Genomic DNA, 12480 nt, shown 5'->3' on the forward strand with positions numbered 1-12480 from the left:
TCTATGTTTTTTTCTTCTGTCATCTGCAAAGCTACAAGAAAGGCATCTGTGAAGTAAAGCACAGAAACCTTTTCATCTTTGGACAGCATTGGGAACTGCTAAAAGGAAAGTATTTCTTTGCAGCTTACCTTTCTTACTCTTAGCATTCACTAATATATTCAAAAGCAGGAGCCTGTAGCAGTCACACAATCCAGAAAAGGCTTCTGTGCAGTTGTTTGTAAGAGTCTTTTTTGAATTTTGCAAGTGCTGGAGAATACTGAGCTGTTTTTCTCTGCTCTTAAAAATGAAGGGTTCATGTTGCTCAGCAAAGCAGGTCTAAGGGGGTGTTTTTCTTGAAACTTGAAACCTTTTGTAGATATGCACAATTATAGTAACTAGTCTGCTATTTTAAACTAGCCATTAGTGTGACAACAATAATTTTTAAAGCATTGAGTTCCCTTACCATTGCTTGAGTCCATGCAATATCTCTGCATATCTGTAAAAATCCCTCTTAAAATATTAGTTGAATGACTTACCAAGCATTTCATTGCTAATAAGGCTTTTAAATACATATACTTGCTGGTACCCTAGAAAATGCAGCCATTAAAACTTTATATGATATATGAAGTTAAGCTTCCTATTTTTATATTAGTATTTATAAAAATTCTTTGTGTTATGTAAGATTTCTTTACAACAGTGTCAAACTCGCAATGTCACATGACATATCGCAATTTTTTTCCCCATTGCCGGCAATGGAGTGGGTGCAGTTTTGGCAGGATGCATCTAGCCCAGGGGCGGCAGTTTGACACCCCTGCTTTACAATATTTTGCTTTATGGAGCTGCCTAAATTAATAGCTGGAGGAAGTGGTACCACAACACAGAAAAGCAAGTTGCTTTATTTCTGCGTTCCAATCACAGCATCAAGATAGACTACTGTCTTTTGCCTGAATACCTAATTTCAAAGAATTGACTTTTGCCCGTGTGCATAGAAGACCCTTGAAGGCATGCAAAACAGTTGTTTCAACATAGTGGTTGCTACTTTTGCAAAGTTAACATCAAAAGAGCTCTTTCCAGCAGTGTGAAGCAGCAACCAAAAAAGCTAATACAATCCTGGGTTGTATAAACAGAGGTATAAAATCAAGATCACTGAAGTATTATTACCACTTTATAAAACCCTAGTAATACCACACCTGGAATACTGCAGCCAATTTTGGTCACCGTATCACAAAAAAGATGTTGAGAGTTTGGAAGAAATTCAGAGAAGAGCAACTAAGATGATTAAAGGCTTGGAGAATAAAACATACGAACTACAGCAATGGGACTTGGGTTTGGCTAGTCTAAAGAAAAGAAGAAATAAGGGAGACATGATAGCAGTGTTCTCCAGCATGATAGATGGAGAATCCACGAATGGGTTAACTCTGTCTTCCTGCCCAATTAGACTAAGTCAGTCAAACTTGCCATGCCTCTCCTGGGCCAGGACACCTCCCAATCACAACGAAGGCAAAGCAAATGACGACAGTCCAACGTGTTGGCTCCCATACCCCTGACATAGGACCTGACGGACACTAAGGGGTGGGTGTGGATTCTCCATCATCATGCTGAGAAAAGGCATTCAGGTAAGACAGCCTTCTCCAGCATGATAGATGGAGAATCCACGAATGGGACATACCAAAGCTGCCCTGTCCCTATGGGAGGGAATCAGTCTGGGCCTGTGGCACTATCCTGTGGCACTACCTGTTGCAGCACTCTCCGGCCAAATGAGGCATCTGGGGAGGCAAACCTATCCAATTTTTAATGCCTCACGAAAGGGGAAGGCGAGGACCATGTCGCCGCCCTACAAATGTTCTCAAATGGATGCCTGTGTCACCCAAGCCGCAAAAGTTGCAGCAATACGAGTGGAGTGAGCAGTGATATGCCTGGGAACTGACAGGGAATGAGATTGGTATGCCCCTGCAATACAAGCCCTGATCCACCTGCCTATAGTGGAGGCAGAAACCTTCCGCCCCATAGTAGAGGGTTGAAAGGAAACAAAGAGGGCTTCCGAGTTGCGAAAAGACGCTGTCCGCTTAATATAGTGGCATAAAGCCCTGCGGACGTCCAGAGCATGCCATTGCCATTCCAAGGCATGAGATGGTTGAGGATAAAAATCCAGCAAAATGACTTCCTGCACTCTATGAAACAAGGTATTGACCTTAGGAATAAAGGAGGGATCCAATTGAAGGACCACCCTGTCAGCATGAAAAACACATAAGTCCTGTCTGACAGAGAGCTGCCAATTCAGATATGTGTCTAGCTGACGTGACGGCTATCAAGAAGGCCACCTTAATTGTGAAGAACCGGAGAGTACAGGTCCTGATGGGTTCAAATGGAGGAGAGGTAAGGGCCTGCAAGACCCGTGACAAATCCCAAGTGGGATACTGGTGAACCACTGGAGGGTTGGTGTTGGTTGCTCCTTTGAGAAATGAGTGTACCTCCCCCTGGGTGTTATCCGGCGGCAATCTTTTTCCGGCGGCACCCTGAGAAGACCCTCCCTGTGTGAGCGCACTGGACGAAGGGAGTTTGATGCTGGCAGGAGGTGTTCCCTCAAATATCCCGGACCCAAGCCATTATAGGGCAGCCTATAATAACAAGATCAAGTGAAGTACTAATACCACTTTACAATGCTTTGGTAAGGCCACACCTGGAATACTGCATCCAGTTTTGGTCACCACAATGTAAAAAAGATGTCGAGACTCTAGAAAGGGTACAGAGAAGAGCAACAAAGATGATTAGGGGGCTGGAGGCTAAAACAGATAGGGAATTGGGTATGTGTAGTTTAATGAAGAGAAGGACTAGGGGGTGACATGATAGCAGTGTTCCAATATCTCAGGGGCCACCACAAAGAAGAGGGAGTCAAGCTATTCTCCAAAGCACCTGAAAGCAGGACAAGAAGCAATGGATGGAAACTAGTCAAGGAGAGAAGCAACCTAGAACTAAGGAGAAACTTCCTGACAGTTAGAGCAACTAACCAGTAGAACAACCTGCCTCCAGAGGTGGTGAATGCTCCAACACTGGAGGTTTTTAAGAAGAGACTGGACAGCCATTTGCCTGAAATGGTATAAAGTTTCCTGCCTGAGCAGGGGGTTGGACTAGATGACCTCCAAGGTCCCTTCCAACTACTACTACTACTTCTTCTTCTTCTTCTTCTTCTTCTTCTTCTTCTTCTTCTTCTTCTTCTTCTTCTTCTTCTTCTTCTTCTTCTTCTTCTTATTCTTATTATTATTATTATTATTATTATTATTATTACCTCTAGTGATGGAATTAGAGCATAATGCTATAAATCATCAATGTTTCTAAAATTGTTTTTATTAGTGCATAGGATTTCTGCATCTATGGATCATACAAAATTTCTTTTGCTTCTGTTGTTTGAATTGTTAAATGAGTTTTGCCCCATTAAGACTTTTTGACAGTGTTGTTAAGTGAATCATTGCATTTGTTAAGTTGGTAACAGAATTTTTAAGTCAACATAGATTCCCCATTGATTTTGCTTGTCAGAAGGTTGCAAAAAGTGATCACATGACCCCAGGACACTGCAACCATCGTAAATATGAGACACTGTACTTGCCAAGTGTGTGAATTTTAAACGTGTGACCATGGAGAGACTGCAACAGTCATAAGTGTGAAAAGTTATACAGGTGTCATAAGTCAGAGTTTTGGTGTGACTGTAATTTTGAATGGTCACTAAACAAACTGTTATAAGTTAAAGACTTGTAACTTCCAGTTATATCATTTGGTGTCGAAGTAGTCATATTTTGGGCTTTGAGGGTTTTCCCAAAGTCAAAAAAATAGAAATTGTGGGGTTTTAATATTCTTTAATTGCCCAAATTATAATAATATGAAATGTTATTGTTTCTTTATTGTTGATTTATTTTGTTTTTTGACTTGCATGTTGTTTAGAAAACCAAATCTGCATAAAAAGATTCCCAATAAATAAAGCAATAGAACCCAGAAAAGATTACTGAAAAAATAAATAAATCCCACCTCAGTGATACCACCATACCATTGGATAACTTTACGTGGTCCCTCTGTAAGGTTGGGGGATTGAATTGTATATGTAATTTGAATTGTATATTCAAATGATGTGCATCCTGATCTAGATGATAACATACAATGCAAATATTGTCAACAAAGAGAGACACACTAGTCTCTTCCTGCTCATTTGTATTAATATATCTGAACCTTATGTATTTATGAAGGAAATACTTTCTTTATATCCAGTTGTGTCCATCCATCAAGTCTGCAGACATTGCCGGCAGATCAGTTTTCTCAATCCTCTCTCTTGCATTCTGTGGAACAAATCTGGGATGTGCAGGAGAACAAGAGGAACCTGTTATCTATCCATTCAGTCAAAATATGTAGATTCTTTGTGTGCAGTTTTTCATGTAAATATATTGGTCAGTTGGGAAAAAAACAATGCTGCAGCAAGAGATTGGCAATACATTTGTGGAACAGCATGCTGGTAATTAATATTAAAAAATACTAGCAGCTCTATTTGCCCTAATAAAATACTTTGACAGTGTGGATGTCATGGTTCCGACAGATGAAACTCTTCAAAAGGACCTCAAGGCATTGTTTACCTTAAAGAATCTTTTATTCGAGTAGCATAATAACGGCACTTACATAATCAAAGCCAAAACCTGAATTCCCCTCCCCTGGGCATATAGTATCAAAGCGCCATTCCCTCCTCCAATTTACAGTCATAAATCACATTCCCTAATTAGCGTGAAACGCGGGCTTGCTCTCCAGCTCTCCAGCCCACCAATTTTTTAGCATCTCTGATTTCAACAACCTTAATTCTCTTGCGAGGCTCAGTGTTGTTATGTCTAGCTGGGCTGTCATTCACATCCCCCCTCCCCAGCACCATCTTAATTCTAAAAGCGAAAGGAAGAAAATGGCTACATTTCCATCTGTTGTCAATGCAAAATCATCCATGTTAGCAGAGTTGACAGTGGATCTGAGCTTTAATATAAATGTTACTTTAAATTCTGTTAATTATTACCACTTATTGTTTATAAAGCACAGAACAGGAAATGTTTGCTTAATGAGCTATTGCTGTTTAGAGAATTGCTTTTACTTATTTTTTGCTAATATTTACTGTAATTCAGGGCAAATATGCTTCCAGACCAAAGCAATAATTTCACAAGTTTTATTTAGGAGCCATAGCAAAAGGTTATCTAGTATTATCAGATTTGAACTACTAAAATCTGGATGGCCTTAACAGCAAAGAAGTATAGATTTATTGTCAGTTAATTTATCATACATTTTTATTTATGATAAAGTAATGTTAAATTATCTTTGTAAAAAAATCTTCATAATATTGGATTTCTGTCCTAAAATGGCTTCCTAGACTATTGGGGAATGTTAACCTTATTATCCATTAGAAAATATTGAATTTTTCTAATACAAGCAAATATCCAAATAGATGGATAGATGTACAGTAATATTTCTCTTGAAAGCCTAAAATATTCAAGTTAAGAATATGAGATTTAAACTTTATAATATTATTAGAACTTTTTGTGATAATTATTTTTAAAATATTTCAACAAGTCATACTAAATTATTTATAAAGAAACTTGAGAACTACAGTTATACTATACTAAAATTACACCAAACTGTGTAATTACTTTGTAAATTTCCCACACTGTATTTCATGTATTACCATCTTTAGTAAGAATGCTGACTTAGAGTTTGGCATTGGTTTTTTGCTTGAAAGTTCTTCAAGGAATGAGGAAAATCATGTGAAAGTATTTGATTAACTAATCTTGATGTTGGTTTATTGCCCATCTTTCTTAATAATAATGGCAATGAGCAGTAAGAATTGATTCAGTGATTATTGTTGGGCTTCCAGGCTTGTTAATGCAAGATGAGCGGATTTTTTTTCTTAATAGATTACCTTTATAGATCCAGATTTTATTTTAACTAGAAATATTTTATATAGATGATTAATGTTTTTCATTCAAAACTTAATGCTGAAATTAGAAGTTTGCAGAAATTCTTCTTCCAAATTTACTTTTTAACTGTTACAGCTCCAGTACTAAGAGTACCTTTCACTCTGGGATGGAACAAATTGACATCAACATATTTGCCTTCAGATGCCAATCAACTAGATGTATAGTTAATGTTGTGATTCATTCATCTACTTTTGTGAATCAGTTCTGCTCCTGTGAGAGCTTTGTGATTTAATTTCTCCCTTGTCAGCCTTATGTGTGATCCTAGTTAATAGAACATGGTCATCATCATCTGCCCAGTGTTTTCATATATTTCAGAAAATGGATATAACTATATAGAGGGTAATAGCAAATTCTTAGAGAAAAGCTATAATCTCTGTGGTTTAGCACACTTATCCTTAAAATTGCTGTATGTACATTCAGTCAGATCAAGAACAATATCAGTACTGTATTAATTAAATGGCAGTGAAAGTTGGACCATAAAAAAGGCTGAGCGCCAAAGAATTGAGGCCTTTGAACTGTGGTGCTGGAGAAGACTCCTGCGAGTCCCTTGGACTGCAAGGCGATCAAACCGGTCAGTCCTAGAGGAGATCAACCCTGACTGCTCTTTAGAAGGCCAGATCCTAAAGCTAAAACTCAAATACTTTGGCCACCTAATGAGAAGGAAGGACTCACTGGAGAAGAGCCTAATGCTGGGAAAGATTGAGGGCGATAGAAGAAGAGGACAACAGGGAATGAGGTAGATGGATGGAGTCACTGAAGCAGTAGGCGTGAGCTTAAATGGACTCGAGAAGATGGTAGAGGAGAGGAAGGCCTGGAGGAAAGTTGTCCATAGGGTCGTGATGGGTCGGACACGACTTCGCAGCTAACAACAATTAATTAAATATTCATATACCTTCCAACCTTGAATTAAAATGGTACAATAAAATTTATCATTACTCTGTCTCTGTTTCTCTCTCTCTCTCTCTCTCTCTCTCTCTCACACACACACACACACACACACACACACACATGTGTTAATGGCATCAGAAGCATTTACTTGTTATAATAATTACTATGGTATGATAGATTTGTTATGATATCAAATAGCCAGAATGCTCAAGGGCACATTAGCCTTATGCGTAACAGGTAATTTGCTATATTCTGGAAAACATGTGGTTACACTGATGCTAAAATTTCACTTCAGTACTGTGTCATACTGATCAGCCTGTTAGAATGGTCATCCAAATTCACATGGTGTTTTCACAGCAACCTTGACTCAAATCCAAATCATAATATTAAATTATTGTGGCCAGAGTATGTTCATCTATAGCAATCATATCATTTTGAAGATACAATATAATTTTATTTGTATGCTTACAAGCAATAATACAGTCTATACCAGGCTCCTAGCAAAGCTTTGATACTTTGCTGAGCAGCCATGAACAAAAGCAGAATCAGGGCTTATATATCTTTGGCCCTCTACATAACAGAAAGGCAATGGCAAAACAAAGAAAGGGGAGAAACAGTAGAATCTTTGAGATGTGGGCAGTGAATAGAAACAATTTGGTTTACTGGCCCACAGGTTCCTAAATGAGTCTTATCTCTGTCACCACTTGGGCAGTTCAGCTTGTTGTAAATGTTTTCTTAGGGGCATTTGAATAAGCAATTCACATGTATGGGGGCACCTTATGGGATGACATGTACAGTAGTGTATGGGGAGAGGTGATACCCATTAAAGAGAAAGGGTTTAGCTTTAGTTGATTCATTGTACTTATAAACATTTTACTTGAGATTTTAAAATTGCTGAAAGTTAACATTCGGAAAGTAGCAGGCCCAGATAATATCCCTGGGCATGTTCTTAGGGAATGTGCAGATGAGTTGGCTTGTGTTCTTATAGATATTTTCAGTCTTTCATTGCAGCAGGCAGTGGGCCCATTGTGTTTTAAGACTGCATTATTTTGCCAGTGCCAAAAAAGTCTTATGATTACGTGTCTTAATGATTACTGTCCAGTTGCACTTGCATCCATCATTATGAAATTGTTTTGGGAGGCTGATAAAGGACATTACTATATCCAGCCTCCCTACAGCATTTGGCTCACTTCAGTTTGTTTACCATCCAAATTGCTCTACTGAGGATGCTATTTCTTCTGTTCTCCATCTGAGCTTGGCACACTTAGATGAAAGAAATACTCATGTGCGAATGCTGTTTGTTGACTTCAGTTTGGCATTAAATATAACCATTCCTCAGCATCTAGTAGACAAACTGGGCCTTTTAGGCTTTAATATTCCTCTGTGCAACTGGATTCTTGATTTTCTTATTGATAGACCACAATATGGTTGGTGGCAAACCTTGTACAACAGTGCGAGTTGGGACTAATATTTTTAACACTGTTTTCTTGAGCACAGGTTCTCCTCAGGGCTATGTCCTAAGTCCACTGGTCCCTCTGTTAACATATGACTATTGTACAAGGTTTGCCACCAACCATATTGTGAAGTATGCGGATGATACAACAGTTGTGAGCCTTATTCAGGATGACAATGAGGGTGCTTACTGCAAGGAGCTAGAAGGTTTGGTGAGATGGTGTAATAAAAACAGCCTCGTCATAAACATAGGAAAAACTAAAGAGATCATTGTTGATTTCAGAAAAGGCAGGCATAACCATACACCTCTGTGTATTAATGATTCACCTATGGAGGTGGTTAGCAGCATCAAGTTTCTAGCTGTGCAACTAATGAGTAGGTTAGCTTGGTTGCTCAAAAGTGAGACACTGGTGAAGTGGGCTCAACAGCCCTTGCATTTTCTGCATCGCATGAGAAAAGTACATCTTCCTTCCCCTGTCCCTACCACTTTGTGTAGATTGATAATTGAGAGCATCCTGGCATTACTTCTGGTTTGGAAGGATTACTGTTTCGGTTAGAAAGGCGGTGCAGAAAGTAGTGAGAATGGCAGAAAAGATTATTGGTAGTTCACTCCCTTCCATCCAGGACATAGCATATAAGCATTGCTTAAGCACGTTCTGCAGTATTGTCTGGGACACTACACATCCTTTTCATGACCTCTTTTCCCTATTACCTTCTGAGATGAGACTTTGTGGTATCCAAAGCAGAACATCTAGATTCAGTTGCAGTTTTGTTCCATATACAGTAGTGACCAAAATTGTGAAAACTTTTGGGAAAAGTGTGCATTTGAGGTTTGATGGCTAATAATAACACCACTTTGGAGTACTACCATAAAATTATATATCAATGGAAAGATAATTTAAAAAAGAATGTGATGCAACAAAGCCTGTTCAATTATCTGTATTCTATGAAAGGTTATAGCCAAATAACCAGAAAAAGAACTTGCTTAGGTTGATAACAGGTAGCTTTCCTTCATCTGATTGTAGCCAATGAGCATGTGTGTTTAGAGAGCCAATCAGGTGTCATCTTGTTTTGGCAATGAGCCAATCAGATCACAGTAGGATTCGGTTATTGATGTCATGTATTGAAGCTGAGAGGAGGACATTTGTCAGTGTGTTAGGTGATCACTATCAAGTTGGTTGGGTTTTTTGTGTTTTCATTTAGTGAGCTTGTAAAACGTAATAAAATTAATGGTGCAAAGAGTTGACTGGTCGCCCAGACAGCGATGTAAAATAGTATTATTAAGTGAACAAGGCTATATATGCTCTCTACATGGGGCTGCCCTTGAAGACCACTCGGAGGCTCCAGCTGGTGCAGAATGCAGCCGCGCGAGTTGTGTTGGGAGTCTCCCGATACTCCCATGTTACACCTTTGCTTCGCGAGCTGCATTGGCTGCTGGTTGCCCTCCAGGTGAGATTCAAGGTGCTGGTAATGACCTACAGAGCCCTACATGGCATGGGTCCAGATTACCTACGGCAGCACCTGCGGCCGGCGTCAACTTCCCTCCGTCCAGTGTGCTCCCACAGAGAGGGCCTCCTCAGGGTGCCTCCAATCAGAGAATGTCGACTGATGGCCCCCAGGGGGAGGGCGTTCTCTGTGGGCGCGCCAGACCTGTGGAACCGCTTGCCAGTTGAGCTCCGGATGGCCCCCGACCTTCGCTCCTTCCGGCGGGATCTAAAAACTTATTTATTTGAGCAATCCAGCCTGGTCTGATGGGTTTGGGGTTGGGTTTTTAATATGGTTTTAACTATTGTATAGATCGGGCATAAATTATTTAATTGTTTTTTAACTTTTGTACTTTGCTTTTTAATATTTATTGCCCTGTACACCGCCCTGAGTCCTTCGGGAGAAGGGCGGTGTAAAAATTTAATAAATATAAATATATATAAATATATAGTTATAAAGAAATTAGAAGGAAAAATTGGTGGAAAATTAACCAAAGGTGGCATTTCTAAGTTTTTGAAGAGGTATAAGGATGCGGTGGCTCAGAGGGATGCGGTGGCTCAGTGGGTTAGGATGCTGAGCTTGTCGATCAGAAGGTCGGCAGTTTGGCAGGTCGAATCCCGAGTGCCGCATAACAGAGTGAGCACCTGTTACTCGTCCCAGCTTCTGCCAACCTAGCAGTTCGAAAGCACGTAAAAACGCAAGTAGAAAAATAGGGACCACAACAGTGGGAAGGTAACAGCATTCCGTGCACCTCTGGCATCTAGTCATGCCGGCCACATGACCACGGAGATGTCCTCGGACAAGCGCTGGCTCTTTGGCTTTGAAACGGAGATGAGCACCGGCCCCTAGAGAGGGCTGTAAAGTACTGTGAAACGGTATATAAGTCTAAGTGCTGTTGCAATTCAAAATGGATAGTGATTAATATATATATGTATGGGTGAGGTATATAAATGTATGTTTATAGCATGTTTATAAGTGTGTTATGTATGTGTTTTAGTAGATATATACTTTCTTTTGAGAGCAGGCAACAGAATTTCATTTTTAATGTGTGCCAGGATGCTCATGGTAAAAAATGACAATAAAGGTTATCTTATTTATCTTAAAAGATGTTTCACATTTCAAAAATTCTTTTCACACAGATCCTGAGAACTGCCCAATTCTGAGACAAAGACTACATGACACTACAACATGAGCGAGAATAAATGTGACACACAGTTTTACAGTGTTCAAGTTGCAGATTCAACATTCACTGTACTAAAACGCTACCAGCAATTGAAACCTATTGGATCTGGGGCTCAAGGCATTGTTTGGTGAGTAGGCAAACAATGGATAATCCCTAAGAAACCTAGTAGAGTTATTTGTATGGGGAGCCATCATCTTTTATTTGTAGCAAACACTGTGTACATTAGCCTTATTTTCAAAGAACCTGAGTTAGAATGTTGCTGCTTCAATCTTTCAGTGCTGCATTTGATACCGTCCTTGGAATAAATGTTGCTGTAAAGAAGCTGAGTCGCCCTTTTCAGAATCAAACCCATGCAAAGCGAGCTTATAGAGAGCTAGTGCTGCTGAAGTGTGTGAATCACAAAAATGTGAGTAAATTTAATATAGCGTATATTGAAAATATGTATTGTATATTGAAATCACATGACTACCAAATAATGTTATGGATGGATAAATAATCTGGGAATGTGGTAAATATTTAACAGTAGTGTCAATATTTTCCTTCATATGTTTTTATTGAAGAATTTTCAACCATTTCTTGCGTTAGGCTGATTTGGCATAATTACTGATACGGCATGTTAGTATAGCAGCTTGAATTACATTGTTGGTAATTTCATTTATTTTAATATTTTTAATAGCATATAGCTTACCGTGTTTACTGTACCTTTGTAAAGATTGATTATACTGATGTGTGAAATTATACAAGTAAGCTTTTATATGTGGCTAATAAAAAGCTTGAGCTAGTCGTTCTCTCTCAACCCTAGAAAGCAAGCAATGGCAAACCACTTCTGAAATCTTGCCCTAAAAACTGCAGGGATTGTCTATGCACTTGCTAGGAGTTAACTCTGACTTGAAAGCACCAAAGGAAAAAAAAGGACAGAAGTTTAATGCTTAATAATATTTGTAGATTGGATTGTTAGTAGAATATCAGGAAACATTCAGATTATAGTTTTGGAGTAAATGTATCTGTCAGTTGTCATTACAGTCTGAAGATAATGTAATGGAGCAAATCTTAATAGTTTGCATTAAAACCTTTTACCAACATTAAGGAAATATGATAATTATAGAAATTCCTTTCTTTAAGGTGAGAAATGTGTATAATTTATTATCCTGAAAATAATTTTATTACCTTAGCTTTTGTTTCACTTTGTAATAAATTACTGTGAAAGCTGTTTGAAATGTTTTTTTCTTTAATATGTACTTCAACTGTAAAATTTCAGATATAATTATATGTTCAGTGCAGCCATATAAAACTATATATAAGAAATTGAGATAATATTGTTAAAACATAGAAGTTCTATTATTATATTAGAAGAAACTAAAAACATTCAAATTTTTCATAAAAATCTATTTACCATATATATTAATTTTGCCAGACATTGCTGAAAGTGGAATGATGGTCCATTGACTTGCTTCATAAATTTGCAACCAATATTTCTATAAATTTATTAAAATAGGTTTAGAC

General features: G+C 38.5%; 1 protein-coding gene across 2 annotated transcripts in view; it reads left to right on the forward strand.

Annotated features, from left to right (window-relative positions):
* Positions 1-12480, forward strand: part of MAPK9 (mitogen-activated protein kinase 9) — a 57409-nt gene that overhangs the window by 14364 nt on the left and 30565 nt on the right. For both annotated transcript variants that reach the window (XM_083353571.1, XM_083353570.1), the window contains exons 2-3: positions 10934-11104; positions 11254-11383. In XM_083353571.1, coding sequence (XP_083209697.1) covers positions 10983-11104; positions 11254-11383 — 252 coding nt within the window. In that variant the 5' untranslated portion in view covers positions 10934-10982. The remainder of the gene's footprint in view (positions 1-10933; positions 11105-11253; positions 11384-12480) is intronic.

The sequence above is a fragment of the Vipera ursinii genome (genome assembly GCF_947247035.1).
Source record: "Vipera ursinii genome assembly, chromosome: 2".
Lineage (NCBI taxonomy): Eukaryota > Metazoa > Chordata > Lepidosauria > Squamata > Viperidae > Vipera > Vipera ursinii.